Source organism: Idiotropiscis lumnitzeri, chromosome 3, assembly GCF_059441095.1.
Source record: "Idiotropiscis lumnitzeri isolate Australia: NSW breed Sydney's pygmy pipehorse chromosome 3, RoL_Ilum_1.0, whole genome shotgun sequence".
Taxonomy (NCBI): domain Eukaryota; kingdom Metazoa; phylum Chordata; class Actinopteri; order Syngnathiformes; family Syngnathidae; genus Idiotropiscis; species Idiotropiscis lumnitzeri.
This window is the reverse complement of record NC_142393.1, coordinates 15,628,169-15,651,518: the sequence shown is the minus strand read 5'-3', so window position 1 is coordinate 15,651,518 and position 23,350 is coordinate 15,628,169. Positions and strand designations below refer to the sequence as shown.

The window sequence follows — 23,350 nt, the reverse complement described above, 5'->3', positions numbered from 1 at the left end:
ATGATTCTGTAACAATCGTGACGCAACAGAATGTCCTCAGCCTCTTGTGTTTTAATTGATTTGTCGTTTCTTTTCCCCCACTGACTGCCGCTGCTCTCAGGCTCTGTTGGAGGTCTTTTCATGGATGGGGAGGACTCGGTTCAAGCGAACCCCGTGGAGGACTTAAGCAAGTGGAGTGTGGAGGACGTGTGTGGCTTCATAAGCAGCCTGGCCGGATGTGCTGAATACGCTCAGGTGAGACTGTGAAGACAACAAGACGAGAAGAGAGAGAGAGAGAGAAAGGAGGACAAATAGAGGCCAGGGGCAGGCTGACCAATAACTATAAAAGTGTGCAGTCATCACCATAGCGTCTTCTTACGGTCCTTTTGTACAATGAGTCAGGTTTAGAGAAGTGTGTGCTTGAGGGGTGTGTGTGTGGACATAATGTTTGCGTGTAAGTGTAGACCTCTTATTTATGTTTTGTGTATTTTTGCTCCCCAATTCATGGTCACGGAAAATAGCACAAGAATAATTACATGACATGATTTATTTTGCATTATTTGTTCTGAAATTAGTTTGTTTCCATTCAAAGTTGGGTCCAAAGTTTATGGACAGAGAACTCAGGGCCAGCGCCATTCGTGTATGCAAGGCAAACGGTCGAGATGTGTCGCTTCAACTGTATTAATTTTTTATTTAGATAATAGACATAGTGAAAAATAATATTTATTGTAAATCCTCATTGGAGATTATTGTCAAATTAAAGAGAATTAAGTAAGAGAATTGCAATTTGTTTTATTTAAAATAACCACTTCACATTGCATGACCACAAACTTGCAACGAATAGCATCACTGGAGTGGTGTAAAATAAATCATGGATATTTGAACACAAACAGTGCAACAACACATGTAGACAAACAATGCAACAATACTCAAATGGATTCTTTATCCTCTGTGCAAAAATATTACTACAGCTTACCAAATCACTTAATTGTGAATCTCTTTTTGGTTTGTGTCTCTGGTTGTATTATACTCCACCCCTACCCCCGACAAAAGACGCTAATAGAACATGAGGATTTTGATTTGGAGATCAAATAGCCATGTGAGTCTTCTGGAGCGATCGTGAAAATATATAGTTAGCGCCATAAAAAAAGCAACCAACTTGCGGTATTAGTCGTGTGTGAGTGCGTTGTGTGCATGCGTGCGTGTCTGCGGCTGAAGTGGCTGTGTCTCCGCCAGGTTTTCCGGGAGCAGGTCATTGATGGGGAGACATTAGCTCTGCTCACTGAGGAGCACCTGCTCAGCATCATGGCACTAAAGTTGGGTCCTGCCCTCAGGATTCGCTCGCAGGTACACACACCGCAGCCGTGCGTGTGTCCGTGTGTGCCAGACAGTAGACCCGAGAAAGTCAGCCAGCGTAGCGTAGCTTCCCAACCAGTAGCCTGCCCTAAAAAAACAAGCCTTCTCTCGCTCTCCCCCTCTCTCTCTCTCTCTCTCTCTCTGTGTGTTTAACTCAAAGTGTAAGCAGCATGTCACTGCCATCCAGTCTTTACTGAGTCCTGTTTCCTCCTTTCATCGGCTCAGGTGGCGCGGCGCATCGGCAGGCTTTTCTACATGACCGGATTCCCGCTGGCGTTCCCGTTCCCCCCGTCGGCAGCCCTGCGCCCTTCGGAGCGGGACGGGGAGACCCCGGGTGTGCCCGCTGACAACCCCTCCATGCCTCTCTCCTTGCTCCAGAGACCCGCCTCCACAAGCGGAAACTCTTCTCCGTTCAGTGGCCCCACACCGGGCTGCTCCTCACCCAAGCAGGAGAAAGCCAACGGCTCAACGGCAGTGGGAAGATAAGGGCTCCCTCTTCACAGGGTTCGCTTGAACTTCCGGGCCTTAAAGCAGAAATGGACGGGACCGGGAAAAAAGGCAGCATGAAGGACGACGCGGACTGAGTTTCTGGCCAGTGGCTGTGTCTGAGCGGAATCCAAAGAAAGTGGCTCGGGAGACGCAAAAAAGAGACAGCTGGTCACAGACAGCATGCCAAAAAGAGGCCACAAACGCCACATTCTTGCAAGTCAGACAAGCCAACGCCAGCGGAAAGCCGTTCGTCCTTCCTTCTTTCCTTCCTGTGCTGGCTTTTTTTTTCACCTTCTTTTCTGTACTTGTCCACTGCAAGCCCTGCACAATCCAGGAATAAGACTCATCTCCCTCCTCCTCGTCCTCGGCCTCGTGGAAGCTGTCGTCGTCGTCCTCGTCCTCGTCTCCGAGGCTGAAGCGGCGCCACGCTAAAACGCGAGCTCCGTCTTATCACAGCAACTATGCATTCCACTATCCCGATACCAAAGATGACCGGATGAGTGGAATTGGAACCATGTTTCTGCTTCTGTTTGCATGAAGGCTGTCGGACAGAGAGAAAGAGAGAGTGGGGAATAATGCTAGTGCCTCAACATGAAGCACTCGATGGTATTGAGAATTATTAGGGCCACACTGACAAGAAAAAACAAATCGCAAATTGTCAGTCAAAATCTTAGCATTCTGAGGAATAGCTCTGAATTTTACAGATGTGACGTTTTCATCGTGCAAGAAAAAAAACAAAAAAAAAACGAGACGCAGTAGTCCAGGGTGAAGTCTGCCCCAGACTCAGCTGGGAAAGGCTCCAGCTCCCCATAACTTTGAATAGATAAAAGTTCGAGAAAACGAATAAATGGATTACAAGAAAGAACATATTAGGACAAATAAAAGTCTGATTATTACCGAGGTCAAGTGTCACAAGAATAACAAGCATGAAGCCGTATTTTTACGGGGAAAACTGTCGAAATTGTAAGAATACTGTCAACATTTTGTGAGAGGAAAGTCGATTGTAATTTTATGGGGGGGGGGTGGATTTTCACAACAGTATTGCAAGACTAAAGCATCTCTTTTTATTTTTTTTTAATTAACTGTTATGACAAAAATAATAAGACAAAACCTTTAAATTGAGTAATTCAGAAGTATAAAATCAAACATTACATGAATAAATTCCTATTTTAAGAGAAAAAAAAGTCTGAGTGTTCCAAAAAGAAACGTTCCAAGGAAAGAATACAGCTATATTGCACCTGCATTTCATCAAATATTGAATATTTCCTTGTGCAAAATATATGGCAGGTCTGTGTCTCTTCATTTGATTTCTTTTTTTGTTTTCTCTTCAGTGTGGTCCTAATAGTCTGGGCACAACAGGACGCGTGTTGCCGGAAACAATAGCTCACATCTTTGTACACTTGTGTTGACTACTGTGGGAGGGTTTGAAATAATAATAATAATGATAAGAAGAAGAATGACGAATCATGCAAAATTGTACAGATTCATGCTTGAGATGAAAATATCCCGAAGGTTGCATACGTGGTACTTTCAATTTTTTGCTAAATGTAGATGCACGAAAAGAAAAAAAAAAAGTTTTCTTTACTAAAAAAAAAAATAATAATAATAATGATAATAATGTGACTCGCTGGATTTTTGTGGTACTTTTGTTCATATATTTTCCTCTCCTTTTTTTGGACATTTTTTTAAACTAATATTAAAAGGCGCTCCAATCCTGAATGCTACTTCAGCATATAAACGAGGACAAAGTATTTATAGGACTTAGTAAATAAAGCAAATTATATGTATTATAATTAACCCCTGAGACAGATTCCAAAGATACTTTTACTTTTTCTTTTGGTTGCAGGGCAAAAAAGGCACAGAGCTCTTAATACGTTTTTTTTTTATCTACACAAGCAATTGATTCAAATGGTCCCTTTAAAGGTTTTGTCTTCATCCTATTTTTCTATTCACCACACGGGTGAAATAAATCATAAAGAAATGACTCCATTGTCTCTTGTGGTGATGTCGTTTGGTTCTCTGAGGCTTTTGTGTGTCAACGTGGTGGCCGAAGGCAGATGGGTTCAGGTTAGGCTTTCAAAAATGAAGTAAAGCAGGGTTTGCCAATCTTTATTGAGAAGGCATATCGTTTACGTTTGAAACATCTCACAGTGCACCACCTAACAAAAAAAAATTCAAAAACATATATATTAGTTCATCACAAAATTATTATTCGGGTTTTTGAATGGCATATGGATATTCAGGTTTGTTGTGTATTCCGCCCTCTAGTGGAAGAGCATCTCATTTTTCTGGCTGTCCTGATATGTCGCAAGCATCGATAGATGGACAATCATAATTTATAGGAAAGTGACAATAAAATCAGTCAACAGCTTTTTTTTTTTATGAATGTACTTTATTTAGAAAAGACAAGGAAAAACATAACAAATAGAAAGTTGACTTGTGAACGGTATGAGCAAACAAAAGCAAAATGTACCTGATCATCAGCCAAAATAATATAGTTTGTGTTTAAAAGGGGCAGGAAGAAGCCTCACGCTTTTCCAGTCGTGTCGCTTTTTACTGACTAAAAACCCTCCCCAAAAATGTGTTTTCTGTTCAAGTTCAATTATCTTTTAAAAGTACACATTTTTAAAAATAAACAAATAGTTTACAAAAATGTGATTGGGGCTGTCAAAATTAAAGAGTTAACTCTGGAGATTAATTTATTTTTTTTTTAACTCAGTTAAATATTTTAACCCACTTAACTCAGTTTTGTTTACTTCAAAAATATTTTGCATACTTTTCAAATTTTGTACCATATCGGCTGTACATCTTTAGCACATCTTCTCAGAACAAAACACCGTGCTCAAGTTACCACTGGGCCTTGCTGGCGTGTGGCGCTTGTGGGCAGAACTAAATGTACTGCATAGGATTTCAAATGAGGGGCTCCAATATTGATTAGGATTTTAAGTTAGGGCTTCAATTTTGCGTATTCGAACATTGGTTTATGTTTCAAGACCGATTAGGGCAGGGGTTTGCAACCCACGGCTCCAGTGCCTCATGTGGCTCGTTCATCCTTCCGCTGTGGATCCCTGTGACTCTGTAAAAATAACGAGTACTTCATTTTGAAGTAAAAACAAGGCAGATATTAAAATTGGATTTGGGTTTTGAATTATGGTTTCAATTAAAATGCAAGGTTTATTTTAATTGAGATTCTGAACTTAGGTTTCTGGTTTCACTTGTAAACTATGGAGGAAGATACGGTTTGCTACCCAAAGTACGTACTGAATGTGGTCCCAACTGGGTTCCACATTAGCAGATGAAAAGTGTTGTGATTGTAGTGGCTATCAAATGCAACTGCCTTAGTGCAAGTAGGTTAACGAAAGAAAAAGGGGAAATTCTTGTTTTTTTAAATACTATTAGGAGAAACCAAAGTAATATTACGGTGCTAGCTGGGAGGGAAAAAAAACAACGAAAAAATATGTTAACAGAAAGTTACAGTCCAAGAGTAGTTTCTCTGTAGATAAAAAAAAAAAAATAATTTTATGAGTTCGGTTATATAGATATTTATTTATGTTTATTTGAAAAACAAACAAACAAAAAACTATGAGGAAAAATGTCCTAAAATATTAGAAAACTACACTTTTGCCACTTAGGTTGTAAATAGGTTTCAAAAAAACACTAGGAAACTAAGGAGTAATACTGCAAAGTGTTTTTAATGTCATGACAAAAGCAGGAATATTTTGTGGAAAAAAGAAACGTTGGAAATAGGTTGTAATCTAAAATTATAAGTTTAGATCGTAATTAAGTATTTGTTTTTAATAAAATGGTCGAATGACAAACAAACAAAAAGTTAGAATATCTTTCGGGGGAAAAAATGTCTTAAAAAAATAAATCCTATTGCTTAAAAAATTGGAATTAAACTAACGTCTGAAGAGAAAAAAACTCACTCAATATATTCAAAAAATGGGGAGATTACATGGATGTAAATGAACTAATGGTAGGGTTGCTCATTTGACAATAACAACTGCGAAACATTGGTGTTTGTGTTCATGCAACAGCGAGGACAAATCTTTTTTCCAGGCTTGGCGTTTGTACGAGTAAAGCCACGGTGCGAGCACGCAGGCAGGACGACAGCGGTCCCAGCGAGAACTTGGCAGAGAAACACAGCAGCCTGTGTTGCCGCTCTCCCACCTGAGCCCGGCTTCTTGGCACGGCATCAGACGCCAGCCCGCCAGGCCGGCACGCCTCTGCTGCCTCGGGCCTCCACGCCCGCCTCCTGGCCAGCCTGACCCCCCCCCAGCCCCCTCCCTCCCTCCCCCTTTTCTCCCTCCCTACATGCTGGCCTGAGGGAGCCTGGAGGTGTGCAACATGGACATGCAAGCGCACTACCGCTATGGATTTGCATACTTAATAAAGGTAAGTGGACCATCAAATGTACCCGTTTCAAGACAAAGATTAGGATTTGAACGCAGGGTTGGTGTTTCAAAAGCGGATCATACTTTCATATTTAAGAATGGCAAAACTGGACACATAGGATTGTTCATATAAGTTTATGCTCTATAAAAACGACATCAGTAAGTTATTGTACTGAACAGAGATATCAATTGGACTTTTGAAAGCAAAAGACATTCATTGCATGTTGAATGTTGAAGCGGTTTTCCGCAATGAGACTCTCAGTCGTCGTCGGAGAGCTCAAGGTCTTCCACCACATCCTCGTCTCCTTCGGCCAGCTTGATGAGGGCAGAGGACGACAGCGGCTGAGGGCGCTTTGACACCTCCGCATCCTCTTCGTCCTCCTCTATCTCATCTAGAACGGAGCACAGAAGGAAATTTGATTATAAGATTTGGATATGACACAGTTGTTACTTTTGTCATGCTGTACTAAAGAAACTCGGTCTTAGAAAAACAAGACTTTTGCCTTATCTGAGCAACTCTAGGAAGTCGTGTTCCAGATAATTACGGAAAATATTTTTTCTCTAAACTGATGACACAGAGTGTCCCAAAAAATTGGGCTATTAAGGGAGGGGAAAATGGTTAAGTGGACTGCCACTGTGCTGCAATTCTACAAGAATAATTAGGAAATCAAACACCTAATTTTACAAGGGTTAATTTATAATATGTGGGAATCAGTATGAAAAACACATTATACAAGAAAAAAAATTAATAAATGTATACCTTTGTTAAAATGCACTGTTTCAATTATTACGACCAGTGATGTTTGAAGATATTTGATAGGTTGAACGAGTCATTTATTGAATTTGCAGCATTAGGAGGTCATACTGTAGACGGTTCCCGAGGACTGGAGCAGATTAATGTCATTTCAATTCATGGTAGATGGGAAAGGCAATTGGAGATGAAACTCTTTGGAGGGGGCGAAGGAATCGACGGAATTATCGATAAGATAATCGATTCTAAAACGACTTGTTGGTGGCAGCCGTATTATCGTTCAAACAAAACTGTTGCTTCGGGTCCCTGGGATTTTCTTGCAAAAAAATTCCTCCTCAAAATTAGAAAGTCGCTCCTCAAAGTCAAGGATGAGCAAAACTGCTCCGCAAAGAAAAACTATTTTGTGCCTTAGGAGTAATAAAATATCAATTGGCTGGGGACGGAACTTTTTAGAAGTTGATGCCCCATCTACTACTCCAATTATCCACTATGCAATTTTGAGGGGGGGGGAATGCATCAGAATTAGATTATTTTCCAAAATCGTTCAGACAGACATGATGTGATAGCCCGTCAATGGCGCAATGAGGTGTTAGCATTAAGCTAACAGGGGCAAAATAAAGGCTATTTTCTTAGTTTTTGTTTAGTTTGACAGTAAACATTTCAAGGGAGAGCGACAGTATATAGCTTGAAAACTCTTTTTGAAAGAATTGTTCACTATTTGACAAACTGCGGCTCGTTTTGAAGTGGGTTGAGTTCACTGCGATATGCAGCACTCATATTGCATGTTTGCACTTGCATCATAAAAAGAAATTAGAGAATAGGGTGAAAGATGAGAATAAATATGTATTTTTTGCAGAATTCAGATGCAATACAAATTTACACCCACCCAAGTCTCCATCGCTCATGTCAGACAGTCGGTTAAGATCTTGGTCGTCGTCATCATCGTCGTCATCATGTGACCCATGGCTGCCCTTTTTATCTAGACACAGAGAGAGAGAGAGGGAGAGAACATTACAAGCAGATCAAACCACATTTTTCCCCTTCTCTGTTGACTTTCCCCAAGTTTTGGTTGCTACACGGCTGACGTTCTTTGGAGACACCTCGATGTGGGCCAAGCATCAGAGGCAGCTGCAAAGCGTTTGTGCATGCTTGCGTGTGTGCTTCCCCCTCCTCCCAGAGATGGAACCCAAAGTCGATTACAGCCGCCGCCGCCTGCACTGCACAAACACCCGTGACAGTTTACTACTGGCAATTTCAGACGTCTTCGGCTCACGGCCTAAATTTAGCAAATGGAGATTGCAGGCAGGTTTCATAGCAACACTTATGATGGAGGCTCTATGTGTGTGTGTGTGTGTGTGTGTGTGTGGAATAGCCAAAGGGACAACGGGGGTTCACAGGCTTTGAAGTTGAGGTGTGATGAGAGGCTGAGGGAGTAGACGAGACAGACGCACACACTACAGAGCGGGTTCCTCCTGTCTGCTACACTGCATGCACGCGCGCGCACACACACTTTAAATGCAGACACAAACATGGATAAAAATATCAGGCACTTCCCTCGCCGTCTAAATTCAATGACTTAATGCTAGTCACTCGAACGTCCTCACTGTTCCACTAGGCTACCTTTAAGGTTTCCCCTAAATGACCTGGACGACTTCTCGTTCCCCCTCCCCACGTACGCACGCCAAAGCACCACACACACATATACAAAACATCATTAGCCTGTCCTGCAAGTTCCAGGGCAGTGCGCGTCAACAAAGAAGCTTCTGAAGACTCGAAACTGGACAACGAGTTTTGTATTCGTGTGCCGTCATCTGTGAGTGTGTGCGCCAATGAAAGCAAGAGAGGAAGCCGCCACCTCTGGCTGTTCCACTGGTCTGGTTTGAATTAGGAACTCCCGCAGGGAGCCGAGCCCGTACTTCCTGTCGACGGAGGTCAGTTTGTGTTTGTACTGGGCGGAGGAAAGAGCAACCAAAGGGAGGGTAGGAGGCACGGAGGGGGACGGCTGCACGTGCGTTCGCGGGGACTCTCCCGGCAATCAAGTCCAGATGCATTGCAGGGGGAAAGAAAAAAAAAAAAATCCCTGCCGCCTACTCCTCTTTTCCTCTGTGACCTCAGAAAGACCCCCCCCCCCACCCACCCAACTTCTGTGGATGTATTCCCACCTAAGGCCTGTGGACAACCGCTCCAAAAGGTACAAAATAGAAAAAGGAGCAAATGACACAAAAACGCCCCCCCACCCAATCAAAGGGGAACATTTACAGGTTGATTTACTTTACTTAACACTAAAGGAAACCAAAGGACCACAACAACAAGCACAAAAAGACTCCATGGCAAAAACCAGACTTGATCTGACATTGCCTTTTGAAACTTGACTTCCTCTCTGCGAATCAAAAGGTAGCAAAACACCGCCCCCCAGAGGCCAACATAGGAAATGTGTTTTCTCTTGCTTCGCCATAGAGGTGGACCTCTGACGTTGAATGCGATCCTGGGACACTGCTTAGCCATCCATTTATCATATAGCATTAATTAGACCGGTAACCTTTGAATATTTTGAGATTATTCCATTATAACATGTTATTTAGACGGATGCGAGCAAATTCAATATCCTTCAAGGAAATCTACAGTGTCGAGTATTTCTAAAGGACCGACCAGCTTACCTTTGAATTTGAGTCCTGTGTCGTCATCATCCTCAGAGTCGCTTTCAAACAAACCCTTAAACTCCTTCTTGTCCTCTGCTTTCTTCTCGTGAAGCTTCTTACGCTTAATCTCAGGAAAGTTCAGATCTTCCATCTTCACAAAGCAGAAAACAACATTAATGTATTATTTTTTTATTATTATTAATTATGAAATAATTATTTGTTGTCGCATTTTAGTCGTGAAAATTAAGAATGTTTCTTGCTTTATATGACTAACACTGCCAGTTATAAAGTGAAAGCCTCAAATGATTTGTGAGATGGCGAAGATTTGTACCATGTTGGATATTTACCCTTTCTTTGCCAGAAATCTCCAACAGAATTTCCTTGTCTCTCAACTTCTTCCAGTGGATGAAGTATTTGCTTAGAGGAGTTCCCTCCTTCGCCGTCGCCTTCTCCCATTCCACCTGAGGAGTAGAGGACCAAAACAGCCGATGTCAATTTACTTTGGTGTTTCTTGGAGAAAAAGTCAACGAAGAGCACATTCACGAGCAAGGGGAAATAAAAACATGACTAGAATCTGGTCTGTGAGATCTTCCGAATTTGGATTTGATTACATTTCCTAACCAAATTTCCCACTGCAATCATTTATATTTGGAAAAAGGCCTTTGTAAATCCAACCCGTCACCTTCATAAATGTCACATGCGTTCATGAGGGATGATTATCTAAGACTCAGTGAAGTGTAAAGCGGAACGAAACCTAATATTTAATGTAAAATGATCAAATATAACACACAGAGTATTGTCCGGTTTAAGAAGCGAGCATGGCAAGCTACAACTTCCTTTGTAACACAAAGATACTGTCACAAGGGCGATGAACAAAAAGAGGAAGTAGAAATCAACCCCCTCCCAAAAAAAAAAAAAAGCTTCAAACATCACTTAAGAGACAACACTTCTGCTTAGTCTTAATGATGACTGCTCGTGGTTGTCTCCGACTATCGCTAATATAAGACAAAAGTACTTGGACCGCTGAAGTCAATTTTGCTAAGAAGGCAAGTCTGGTTTTTCACTCTAACTTCATTTAAACTATTTTTCTCATATTTCTTTTCGTATCTGGGACGGAAAAAAAAGGCAACGCAGAATCTTCTGTTTTGACTGATAAGTGAAGTGAAAATGTCTAATAATATATTACAGTAGTCACTAATGGATGTTTATAGCGGTCGTTGACAGAACGTGTATTTACCCGTGTTGCTAACAAACAAAAGAACGTAATAGAGACAACAGTCTTGAATCGTTAATTATGTTGGCTCTCAGCCTAGCGACAGAGGCAAGGTAGCAGAGGGGGCTGGCGGCCAGAAGGGGGCCGTGGCCTTTTTGCACAGCAGCGGCGGGGTGACGTCCCCGTTCCTGTGCCTGCAGGGACACCTCCGCCGCTGCTCTGTTGCCAGGAAGTGGATGCCATGGTGACAGCATCCAATGAGACAGCAGTGGCGGCGGCGTTGAGAGCGCTGCAGGAGCCGAGCTGTCTGTTCATTTAGCACACCCGTGTGTTTGCACATCTTATTGCCTCGTCTTCTTCTAAACACCAAGACCATCCCTTCATGACTACATTGAGCCTGCTGATGATTTCTGACATGTAGAAATAACTCAATTTGAGTAACTGTGTCAAAAATCTGGCACTGTGATCATTGATTAACTTGGCAACAATAATAGAATGATGTGACCTCTTATCCCATCCATCAAATTGTTACGAGTGACTTCTTGTGAGTAGTCAGCAAGCTCATACTGAACTTTGTGCTTTAAATGATACATTTCTTAAAAACCAACATCACGTCTCGAACTCGTGACTCCCTTGACAGTTGGAGGACCTCAAGTGGGTCCAGAAAAGTGTCCATTAATGTGTTTGTTTTTAACGTCCCAAGCATTTGTAATTTGAGTTCGACCAAAATGTGGTGAAAACTTTGCACCAAAGTTATAACCACAGTATTTTAACCACAGAATTCAAAGCGTGTGTTCTTTTTAACAAGAACATTGGGTCAGGCCTACAAACGGGAGGGCATTAGTGCAATTGTGCAGTCCTAGGATGCAATATTAACTACTACTGTACTTTCAGCCAAGGGTGTACTTAAATATTGACCAATGATGTATTTTGTTTACCATTACAGTATTCTTATTACAATACTTCTATCACTGTAGTATTTCTACCACTGCAGGATGTTCACTATTACAGTACTTTTATCATTGCAGTACTTTTATCATTGCAGTATTTTTATCATTGCAGTATTTTTCTATCGTTGCAGTACTTTTACTATTACAGTACTTTTACCATTGCAGTATTTTCTATCATGCAGTACTTTTCTATCATTTCAGTACTCTTACCATTACAGTACTTTTATCATTGCAATATTTTTATCATTGCAATATTTTTATCATTGCAGTATTTTCAATCATTCAGTAGTTTTTATCATTACAGCGTTTCCCCCTCTGTATAATGGACAGGCATTAGGAGTGTTTCCTTACACTTAGATACGTTTATACTGTGTATATTTGCATGCTTTTTCTGAATGTCTGCTGCTAATGTTATACATTAACGGCTACATTACGCCGCCGACTCTGTGTGATCTATATCTTTGCTGCTGTAACACCTCAAATTTCCCCATTGTGGGACTAATAAAGGACATCTTATCTTATCTTATCTTATCTTAACTCCATATTACAATGTCTGTGCACTTGACAAGACTTCATTTCAGATCGTAGTAATGGATTAAATGTTTCATTATGGGGATAGTAAAAAAATGATCCACGGTAGCCATATGGATGTCGGAAGAGAAGCGAAGCTTCTGTTTAGTCATGTTTTTGAGACCTAATGGTACCGTGTCGTGCATTTTAATAATACTGCATGGTTACACAAAATTAATGTCAATTGCCTGTAAAGTTAAGGTTGTATGATGGGAACAGATTCAGGTCGAAAAACAAATTACATACACAAAATGTTATCAATCTCAAGGGGGGATTTTGTTTTAAAATGTGCTCATATATTATATTTTCTACAGCCCTATACTCACCACTGCACTAGAATCAGCCACTCCAAAGGGGGCATTTTGTCGTTTTGCTGTGATGTAGTTGCTGTTTTCTTGCACCTTGTCAAGCAGCTGGCGCACCGACTTGCAGTAATTGGCCACTTTGCATTCTTTCAGGAACTCTTTCAGCTGGAAGAGGAGGAGGGTTAGCGTTGGGGGATGGTTAGAAGAACAGCACTTGAACACCATTTGTCGGATCAATTTGGGACAATTTGAAGTGCTAGGACGCACCAGATCATGACTATTAGTTTGCATTAATAAAATTATAAGTGATGAGTCCACTACTGACTAATACACAAAGGAAAGTCAGACTATTAAGGTGCATCCCAAAAGATATCTTCGCGTTTCTCATGAATCCCAATAGAAAAACAGGTAAAATCACAATGAAAAGTGTCGCTACTCTGTGCAGTTTGTGCGTGTGTTATAGTGTTAAACTTAAAAACCCGCCGACCGCATTGTGAAATAACCCCCACAAAGGAGGTCGAAAAGTGCTGATTTTGTGCGTGTGTGGTCTCGACAAAACAGCGGTACAGAAACAGGCAAGGCAACAAAGTCATCCTACTGAGGCAAACAAATGAATAGCCATTGTTTTGGAAAAGGCCCTTCAATTTCTGAACATATGTGATGTTCGTCAACATGAAAAGTGCACATTTACTTGAGGAGAGTGCAACATCAGCCACATTTAGTGTAAATTACCCGAAGGACTGTGGGCAGAGCGAGCTCTGGGAAGCCGATGGAGTTGGCCTGAGTGTGGAAATATTCCAGCATTAGGTCATAAAGCTGGTCAATCAAGCCGTCCTAAAACAGAGTTGCGGAAAAAACAAAAAACAAACTTTAGAGGTCGCTGTGTGTTGTGCACGTAGTTTGCACGCCAACTAATTTAACAAGTATCAGCCATGTACATTGCTGGTGGTTGACGTCAAGATACAGTGTGGGGGGATTATTACAAATTGCACTTTTTTTTTTTCCATTAATTTTATTTCAAACGACCCGTTTAAGTCGACATTTGCAAACGGTTTAGTCTGGATTTATGGCTAAACATTCAAAAACAGACGATAGACTTTGATGAATTTGTGTGGCAGGTGACAACCGGGTGAGAAAATGGGCCATGACAAAGCATGCGGGAATAATCTCAAAGGGCTGTGCTACAATCCTCTTGGCTGCAGCACTGAGTGCAAAGACTTGGGGACAATTTTAGAGGCCTGGAAAGAGGGCTTTAAGTGCTCAATTCCCTTACGTGCGCAAACACACGCACGCAGAATTGACACACGGTGTCAGATGTGTAACGCGAAAACAACTTTAGCCAAGGCCTGAGTCACTCATGAGATCAGATGGTCTTTCTCAGCGCAACAAATATCAGATGCAGATGTCCGACAATGGGTCATCTGAGCCATTCCATTGACACCGATGCGACAATCTTTCTTATACTGCATATGCATATGATTTGCATTTGAGATTAATCAACCCAGTATCTGACTGAGCGGCAAAGTCTTGTGCTTGCGCAAGGCCCGAGGATTGTTTTTTCGTCAGAATTTGTTCAAGGTTACAAACACGTTTGTCAGATGCTCGCAAACAGTTTTAACTGTTGGAAATAAATTTTTCACATGTTCAAAATGTCTTTTTTACGAAATTCGCCACTCAGTCCGATACGGGCTTAAGTTAAACATCAAACATTAACTTCTGTTTAACATTCACCAGTATCCTTTTTTATTTTTTCAACTTTTTACAATTTGCAAACAACCAAAAAAAAAAAACTTTCTACCTTCATCTAAGAGTTCCCATTACTTACTTACATAAAATAAAATGCTGTTATTGTTGCATGTTAAGTTCACAGACCCTTTTTTTTTTTTCTTCAAAGTGATACCTTGTACGCTTTCTCTTGCAAGTTGACATTGTTCAGCTTCAGGATGACTGCAAAGTTGATGGGCTTTTTACTCATCCGGGCTGGTTTCTTGTTGAAGTCCACTTGCTGAAAGATCTGTGAAGAAAAACATGAACATGAATTGTGAGCTGGCAGCTTCAAAAAATTCATATACAAGTCACTGCAGATGTTCGGAGGTGTTTAACTGTCCACCAGTCTACCAAACTCCTCAAATGCTACAAGTGGTTTACATTGAAAATTAGAGCAACTGGGACTTTCTGTACCTTGCTATGATCACGCTGACATGAGTGATCACAAGCCAATTAAACAGCACACCAAGTGAGCTCATTCGCTAAAAAAAAAAAAAGAGCTGTGGAGCAGCATGAGGTGACAAATCTCTTCCAAAATGCTTTTGCCATCTCGATTTTGCGCTTGCTGGCGGAAAACATCCTTGCAGACAAAACTAATTTGAAGGAAACTATTTCAGACGACGCCAATGCAGTTAGGGAGAGATAGATTTTGCATGTGAGTTGGTCTGTGATGCACTCTCCGCTCAGTCCAAAATGAAATATTTTATATTATTAATGTCATAAAAACATTCTGGTCGCTGTAGGGGTGTACAGGGAATTTTTTTCACCTGTTAATGTTTGTAGGGTGTTGGTTATGAGACCTGTCATTGATTGTCTTTATTTCTGGTTTAGGAAGTTGAGTTGGTAGAATAGAACGCTTTTTTTGTTGTAACTGAGTGTCTCCACCCTGAGCCTTTTGCTGTCTATATTTAAGTGTAAATAAATGACTGCAATTGTTGTGGTCGTCCTTGGGCGCCGGGAAAGAGGGAAGCATCTTTCATGTCAAACGTCCAGTCATAACATGTTGCTGGAACGTTAACATGTTTTAACGTGTTGGCTGTGGCAGTTAACTTTTGAGCAAGATGGTTGAAGAACAAAAACTGCAATGGCCAAAAACAACCAGTGACAGTGTTACTGGTTGACACAAGAGGATATGGTTGTTTTGCTACGCAAGGTTAAAGGAAAGCAGGGTTGATGAAAAGTCTCGATTGCCGACCTGTTTCCACACATTCAGTTAAATTCAGGATGTCAAATTATTTTTTTGTAATCCATCAAAAGTTCACCTGTGCCAAAACACTTCAGTTGGGTTACCTAATACAACTGGACGCTTTTACTTGTTGGGTGTTTATATTACACGCTGCTGCTGGAATAGTGGCATTCCCTGACAGGCAGTCGTCATCCCGCCTGTTGCGTCCATGATACTACCTTTGAAGGTGAGAAATGGACAGGTCTTTGCTCCCCCATTCAGTGTTGGTGCCATTTGCACAGAAAAAGCGACACCCGGGGGGAAAGAAAATGGGGCTTTTCAGGCAATGTCAAGGGGGTTAGTAATATGGCACTTAAAGGGTGGAGCCTGACCAGAGAACAGCCACATTCCAAGAAGAAACAACAAAACAATGGATGTCCGACGTTGTGGCTGCTAAGAAGTCGCTTTATTTACATAAGTTGTAAAGGGATCGCCAACCCACCAACAGACCCTGTGGTGGCAAATGCAAGCCAAATCAAAGTAACAAACTATCGGGGGGAAATTAACTGAATTGTACGTTTGGTGGAAACACGGCATTCATACAAGGCCAAGAAATAGTGGAAGCTTTTCCAAATAAGAAAAAATAGATGGCCATAACTATGGTTTCATAGGAATCTGTATGTAAGACTTTAGTCTCGTGGTTACCACTGTTTTCAAAATGTGAAATGCTGTACCATTCTCCACTGGTTTTAAAATTTGAAATATTTGGTTTTAAAGGGTACTCGCAGGCTGCAATGGGAACCACATCAAAGCATAGCTGGAAGCGGTGGACTTACATTACAGAAAGTCAGGTTCTAATATTACAAGAATAAAGTGATACTGATCCAGATTAAAATTGTAGAAAACAAAAAAAAAAGGTAATAATTTCGCCTTGAGGTATTGAAATGAAGTTGTACATTAACCGAGTAGTTAGCAGTGATATAATAAGACAGATGGATGGATAAGATTAAAAGTTGCTTTGCTAAAAAAAATAATAATAAAAAGAAGAAAAAAAAACAAAAAACAAAAAGAGTAGACAAGATATAGTCAATTTCATCATGAGTATGATCAATGTAATAAACAAACCAAAACAAAACCGACTAAAAATTCCGCTGGGTACATTCTTAGGCAGTGAGAGAACATTCCAGGCAGCGCGTCGACTATTCTTCCACATGCTTTAGCGTTCTGCTTATGGCACACAAGTGAAAATGTGCTGTGTATGTGTTTGAAGCTATTTCTGACACCCGCTTATCACCGTGTGGTTCTGTGCGCCTGTGTGGTCGTTAATGTGCTCAGCGTGTGCGAAGCAGAACGGCGTCGCTGGCCGCTGCTGTCTCTATAAACAGAGGATGTGGTGGCGGTCTGAGGGGAGGACCAAGGGGAAGTGGGACAGCATGGACCAACCCTGATGCATGCACACACGCAAACACACACAAAACAGCACGCACACGCTGCCGCTGCTGCCCGAATTAAATCAGTATCAGTGCACCTCAGCTTACCTTATAACAAGAATAGTAAATGAGTAAAAGCAGAGGGAAAAATGTGCATCACAAACTGTTTTGATGTTGGCGATGTAGTGGGGGTGGGGAGTGAGTTAGCTAAATGGGGCATGCCCTCTGCGTGAAAGTATGGGTAAAATGGGGGGGGGGATTGGTGGAGTAGGGCATAGGCAGACAGGATGTGGTCTACACAGCGTGTTGAGACCACAAGCATGACTTTATCGCTTCTGTCAAACTGCTACACGCACAAACCCACACAGAGACCACTCCTAAAGGGGGAAGCTAGTCGTTGCTGGCAGCAAAAAGCAGTCTCTTCTCTCAAACCAAGCTGACGCGCAACACCCAATGCTGTGCGGAAGTTGTCAGTTAATGACGTTCCATTCGGAAGGCAACTAAGCTTTCTGCCGCTCAAAAACACATTCTCCTCAGGACAGAAAGTCACCACTTGTGGGCTTCCACATTAAACAGTTGGCAAAAGATTCTGGCAAATTAACCATGACATTGTCTCAATTTAGAAAAAAAGACAAATTACCAAAACGTGTGCGGATGTGTTGGAGAAAACCTGCGGCTGGAGTGTGTTTTATTGTATTACAGCCCCGTTTTGTACGAAACACTGAAATTCACTTCAATAAAAGCCCCTCACTCTTCTTGTGTATGTTTATCTTGATGGTCAAAATCATTTCAGGACCAGTGGAGAACAATTAGGATAAAATTACGTGGAAGGCAACATTGGCCACATAAACAAGTTAGAAGACAAATAAGGCACTACAGTAGCATGGAGTCTCACCTCGGCGAGGAAAGGGAGAACCGGGACAAAAGTGTTGGTGCTGCTTGAAAGCAATGTGAGGGCTCTGCAACAATGCATCCTCAGCGGATAATACCTTGATGAGGGCACCAACCTGTTGAGGGACATAACACAGTGATCACTACCGCCACCTGCTGTTAGTATAAAATACAGCAAGATTTTTGCTTCACTCATGAAAAAAAAATGAGAACATAAAAAAATAAATAAATAAAATCCCGGCGACAAACTAAGAGCACTTACTTGATGGTACCAATAATGACTTGGCACAGTGGATAGATGAGAGGGTGGAGGACGTCACTGGGGTGCAGGGTGCTGAGAACACGACACCACAGGTAGAGACAGTGGATGTACTGCCAGTTGTAAACTGACTGGTATGTTTCCTAAGGAACACAAAAAGGCACCGTTTCATTGGGCTGATCTCAAGTCTCTGAACGGCAACGTTTCTTCGATCCTCAAAACATTCAAAGCAGTCCGGAAGTTGGGACTATATTACGCAGCATCTCAGTTGTCTTAAAAGTGCAGTGTGAGGATCAAGGAGGTTCCATGGGCTAGTTTAAGATGATGGATGAATAAAAAAGGGCGAGTACCAGCTGGACCACAAATGACAAGATTTCAAATATTGAATCTTCTGTTTTTGTCATTGATTAAAGTTGGAATATATATATTTTACTGATTGTCTGTTCTATTTGAGAAAGTACAACACCAAAATGACTTAATTTCACGGACTCATAACTACTTCGAGGTGCGTATGGATAATGGATCAATGAGGATCCATTGCACCACGAGTCAACACTGTTCACAATCATATAAGTGGCCCAAAGCTACGGCAGGGAGGAGTAACTAAGGAACACGCCGGCCCACATCTGGAGTTAGGTACATACGACATCATTTATTGCAAATCATTTTTCCGACCTCCAGTCTTAGATTTCTTGATGTAGCAAAATGAAACTTTGAGTGGCGCAAAACGAAAGCAAAAATTACATCCTAAAACCATTCTTTCCAGGATTATATTTCAAATGCTCCTTTGGTTTCGGAGTCTGTCCTCCTGAACTCATTCACATGATGGGAAACCAACCTTCTTCTTCATGGTCATGGCACTCCGAAGGTGGATGGCGAGTTGTCTGATGTAGATAAAGGCATGCTGGTAAGTGGCACGCGTGTCCAGGGAGTACATTTCTGAAAGTGTGCGCTGCATGAAGTTGATCATGGGCAGCGCATTGGGCGATGTGAACTTGCAGTTTTGCACATAAGAAATGTACATGTGCTGAAAACAGACAAAGTTACATTTATTTATTTACAATAATCCATGTTGAAAGAGCATACCACTGCATCGTTTTTTGTTACTCACTTTCAGAATGGGGCTAAGATAAATTTCTTGCTTGTGTCTGCAGATTTTGTTCAGGACCAGAAAGGCAAGGACTCGGCTTGTCTCCTCTCCGGTGCTCCATTGCTTTATCATTTGCTGAAAACAAGACGTGACATGGATGAACAAAAACATTTCAACTATGATACCACAACATTCACAATTCATGCAAGAATGGTGCTGGTGACTTAGAATTCATTTATTTTAAGAGATGAAAAAAAGTATCACGATGCTAACGCCATTGCACATTATTCGTACCTTAACCAGGGGCCGACACTGTCTGGGAAGACAAAGAAAATAAGGTACGAGCTGATTGGCGTGTCGCAGGACAGCGCTGATGACTGTGGCCTCTGTCAGGCAGGAAAGCAACTGTGGATAAAGCGCATCAAAGAAAATCTATGAACAATACAATGTGTCACAGAAGAGGCACAACTCCAGAATTTATCTGCTGTTCCTTTGTAATCTAAATCACACAATAATGGCAGCAAACAAACCTGAACAACGCCACCGAGATACATCTTGATGTCCAATTGATGCTTCTGCCATTTCCTACTAGTTTGCGGTAGAACTAACCTAAAAACAGAAAAAGAAGAATGTCAAATGATTTATTTTTTCAATCAACACTGATATGGATATGATAAGATATGAGAACCCCTGCCTACCGTTTCGGGTCTGTATCTGCCTTTAAGTTGAGCATCTTCTGAAAGGCGCCATGGATGTCTCGGATGCAGAAGAGGACCAGGGAATTAAACACTGTAGACAAAATTATAGAACAGGCGACTGTTAATTACTTCACTAATGCTACACCCATAAAAGCAGATCAAAGGCAGTTAAGATAACAAAACTGAACTCGCAAATATTGGCTATTCTGCATTCACAAACTCATATTCACGGACATTTTTTAACCAATCCTTCTTAGCTGAATATGTCACTTAGCTTTTCAAAAGTATTAAAGTATTAATTTGGCGCCATCTAGTGGAACCTTGGTATGATGTTTAATCCTTTGATTTTTTTTCATGTGGTTTGATCTTTCCTGTTTTGCGGACAGTTTCTGAAAGCACTTCTAGCAGTTAAAATTGAAACAAAGTTATTCACAGATTTGTGGCAAGAGTCAGTGCCTATCACTCAGGAATAGTTGGGATCCTCTGTACTAAGGCTGACATTTTTAACACATAGATTGCCATATTCTCCCAATTATAGAAGAGGTTAGGTAATTTTAGCATCCAGAATTGCATTGGCCTGCAAGTAATGTTTTATTCTGCAGTTGTTACAGATGCTTTGATTGCTTTTGCTGTCACAGGGGTTACATTTGCGGTTTTCATTACTATTACAAATATTTCACAGTGTAGCGACATTGTAGAATAGTTTTAGGTGTGAAATACTCTTTGATTTCTGTTTTGATGGAGGATATTTTAAACATATAGCGTTATACTGTGAAGAGGCAAATGCATGTTTAAGAGGTTGACCTGATAGGGGCTAAAACCATACAATTCTGGATGCGCTTAATTATACTAGAAGTGCATGTTCATAAACAACAACAACAAAATCATAAAGGGCATTCTCCAGTTGTCCTTTATGACAGTGGTCCCCAACCACCGCTAGCAGCCCGGTGGCCATTTTGTACAGAGGCGCAAAGAGAAAATAGTTAAGAGTTGTTATATGATTGAGAACTGAAATAATACGATGACTAGCAGTGAGATGTGAGTACACTTACTAAATCAGACGGGGTAGAAACATGTTGGACAACAACCAGACTCGACCCCTTTCCCTTCTCGACTTCGGTTTGCAAGTTGAAGTAATCATTAAGTCATAATAAGAAGCTAGTAAACAATAATCGAATGCACATCTGATGGACATCGAAGACTTTCAATGATGAAGCTATAGTGATAAGAGAAGTTCTTAACAATCGCTTGTCTGACAGTATCTCCAAATCAGCGTGCAAGACAATAGTCCTGTTGAATCATGTGAACAAGTCCCACCCAAGTGATGACTGAAATGGCTGATGTAGTTTGCATTGCTTAAAATGTCAGTTAAATGATGCTGCAGTCTTGTAGTTTTGACCTAAGCGCGGGTGCAGCACAGCGATAAAGGCATAAGTCATGAATTAATCAGTCCATATTGAACTCCTTTGCTGACACAAATGAATTTGCCTCAATGAAATGACTCACATGGTTTGGTAATAATAATGCATTCATTGAGAATCATTTTGTTTGAGGGACCCTATAGCCCAATCTAGATTAGTCATTAAAAAAATTCCAATAATATTACACTATCACAACGTAAAATAACATGTTTTTACCTGAACTCTCATCCACCTTGTATTTGCACTGGGTAGCTCCATCACCCTTAGTCGTGGCAACAGCAGCCTTGAAGGCTTGGGTGATATCTCTGACGAGGCGGGGAGAAGGTTCCTTTTTTACAGCAGCTTTCCAATCACAGATCATTTTTTCTGTGACTTTAATGGTATCGACTGTCTTCTTGGATTTCTTAGAACCTTTTTGAACTTCCTCCTTCTCCTTCTCCTCCTCCTCCTTCTCATCATCACTGGCATCCTATATGTAAATGATAATTTTGTTGTTAGGGAATACCTTATTAACGTTTAATACATTTACACAACAGTGTCAGTACCACCTCCAGCACGGATGGCAATCTGTGGTACTTGTCCTCATCCTCATCGTCAGAGCTATCTGAGTCATCAAAATTCAGGAGGTTCTTGTCATTGTCCTGCAGAAACTTGTAAAACTCTGGATCTTTATTTTTCAATCTGGACAGCTGGTCCTTGTGCTGCGACGCTTTACCCTTCTTCACTTCGTCCCTAAAGAGGAAAGAAATGCATTGTTTGACACTAACCTTTGAATTTGTACATTTGAATCAACAAGTCTGATAGTTACGTATTGTTATCTTTCGTCTTGTCCTTTTTCTTCTCTCCATTTTGCTTGGGGGAATCGTCTTCAGCCTCCCCTTCATCATCTGAATCCAAGCCGTACTGCAAAAACTCATCCAAATTGAGGTCCTCTAGTTTTCTACAACAAACATGACATCTCTATAAATCATCTCGCTAGAGGGAGGAACAACAGTTTTATAATATCGTCATCAAAAAGAAGAACAGTCAGTAAATTTCATATGCAATGGAGTAACACGTCGCTGCTTGGATTGTTGTTAGCAACAGCTAGCAAGACCCCCTTTAGCTAGCACATTATAAACCAGCTCGCACATTGGTCACGTAAAACTAATTCACTTTCGTGGTCCAAAACAGCCAAAACATAATATCGGTTGTTATACTAAGACCGGCAAAGACCTTAATTACAAACCAGAAAACATTCAAGAAATAGCACGTACCGTTTGCCAGCCATGCTGTATTCCACATGTGACGCAAAATTCTAATTACCCACAATGCCTTGGGTGCTGTTGGTTTTGTGTTTCATGGACAACTACCGATGCTGGCTCTCTGTAATTTAGTTTTATATCTTAAAAAATTGCGTGCCATTCCCTGAAATAAATGCAGTGTTGAAAACATGATCACAATAGTTTATTCGCAAATAAAAAAAACATTCGGCGTGCACGAGAACCTGAAAATATCTCGTGTTACGACACTACATAAGATCTTTAGTTTCAATGATCGCTACATCCATGGGACAGGGATTGGAATAGCTGCATTCGTTGTTGACAAGTAATTTTCTTTACCCCACTTCTGCGAAAGTTCACGAACTGAAACAATTCGCTCCTGTCACACCGACAGTGGCTGGCGACGAAGACCGAGAAACCAGCAATAGGCTTTTATTTCACTTTTATTTGCAAAAAATGATACTCGGTGGAAGCCATGGGTGACTGTAAAATGTCTTGATATTTGATTTCATGTAATTTCAACGATAACTAAATTGGTACTTGACCAATCACGATGGCTCTTTTACAACAAGCCCACCCTTTCGCGCAGGCGCTGTTGTCACGTTAAAATTGACTTCCGTACTTCGTAGTCGGAGGCGGACTTCTTAAGGTCGTTTCTGAATATGCTCATAGTACACAACCTTCTGATCTCGAGTTCATCATACGATGTGGACAATAAAAC

At 41.1% G+C, this 23,350-nt stretch overlaps 2 protein-coding genes across 4 annotated transcripts in view; one reads left to right on the top strand and one right to left on the bottom strand.

Moving 5' to 3' along the window:
• The window catches only part of samd11 (sterile alpha motif domain containing 11), a 53,052-nt gene extending 49,244 nt beyond the window's left edge, over positions 1-3,808 (top strand). For 2 of the 3 annotated variants that reach the window (XM_088292006.1, XM_088292008.1), the window contains 3 exons: positions 101-234; positions 1,216-1,326; positions 1,561-3,808. In XM_088292006.1, coding sequence (XP_088148132.1) covers positions 101-234; positions 1,216-1,326; positions 1,561-1,821 — 506 coding nt within the window. In that variant the 3' untranslated portion in view covers positions 1,822-3,808. The remainder of the gene's footprint in view (positions 1-100; positions 235-1,215; positions 1,327-1,560) is intronic. The other variant, XM_088292007.1, reaches the window with a different exon arrangement.
• A 2,529-nt stretch (positions 3,809-6,337) lies between these two features.
• noc2l (NOC2-like nucleolar associated transcriptional repressor) lies at positions 6,338-22,766 on the bottom strand. Its single transcript, XM_088289949.1, has 18 exons — positions 22,624-22,766; positions 22,176-22,307; positions 21,916-22,099; positions 21,584-21,836; positions 19,947-20,037; positions 19,779-19,857; positions 19,543-19,653; positions 19,270-19,383; positions 18,997-19,185; positions 18,162-18,301; positions 17,904-18,015; positions 14,547-14,660; positions 13,379-13,480; positions 12,668-12,811; positions 9,956-10,069; positions 9,627-9,759; positions 7,856-7,948; positions 6,338-6,610 (listed from the first exon to the last, which is right to left on the bottom strand). Exons 1-18 carry the CDS (start codon positions 22,635-22,637, stop codon positions 6,477-6,479), a joined length of 2,253 nt encoding a protein of 750 aa, XP_088146075.1. The 5' UTR covers positions 22,638-22,766; the 3' UTR covers positions 6,338-6,476.
• Between the last annotated feature and the right edge of the window lie 584 nt (positions 22,767-23,350).

Bases quoted from the DNA above. Each gene is read 5' to 3' on its own strand.
- noc2l (XM_088289949.1), bottom strand. The intron at 19,858-19,946 runs GTAGGCAGGGGT...TTCTGTTTTTAG, and splicing joins GCAGATACAGACCCGAAACG to GTTAGTTCTACCGCAAACTA. The intron at 18,016-18,161 runs GTAAGTGCTCTT...GTCCCTCAACAG, and splicing joins GTCATTATTGGTACCATCAA to GTTGGTGCCCTCATCAAGGT.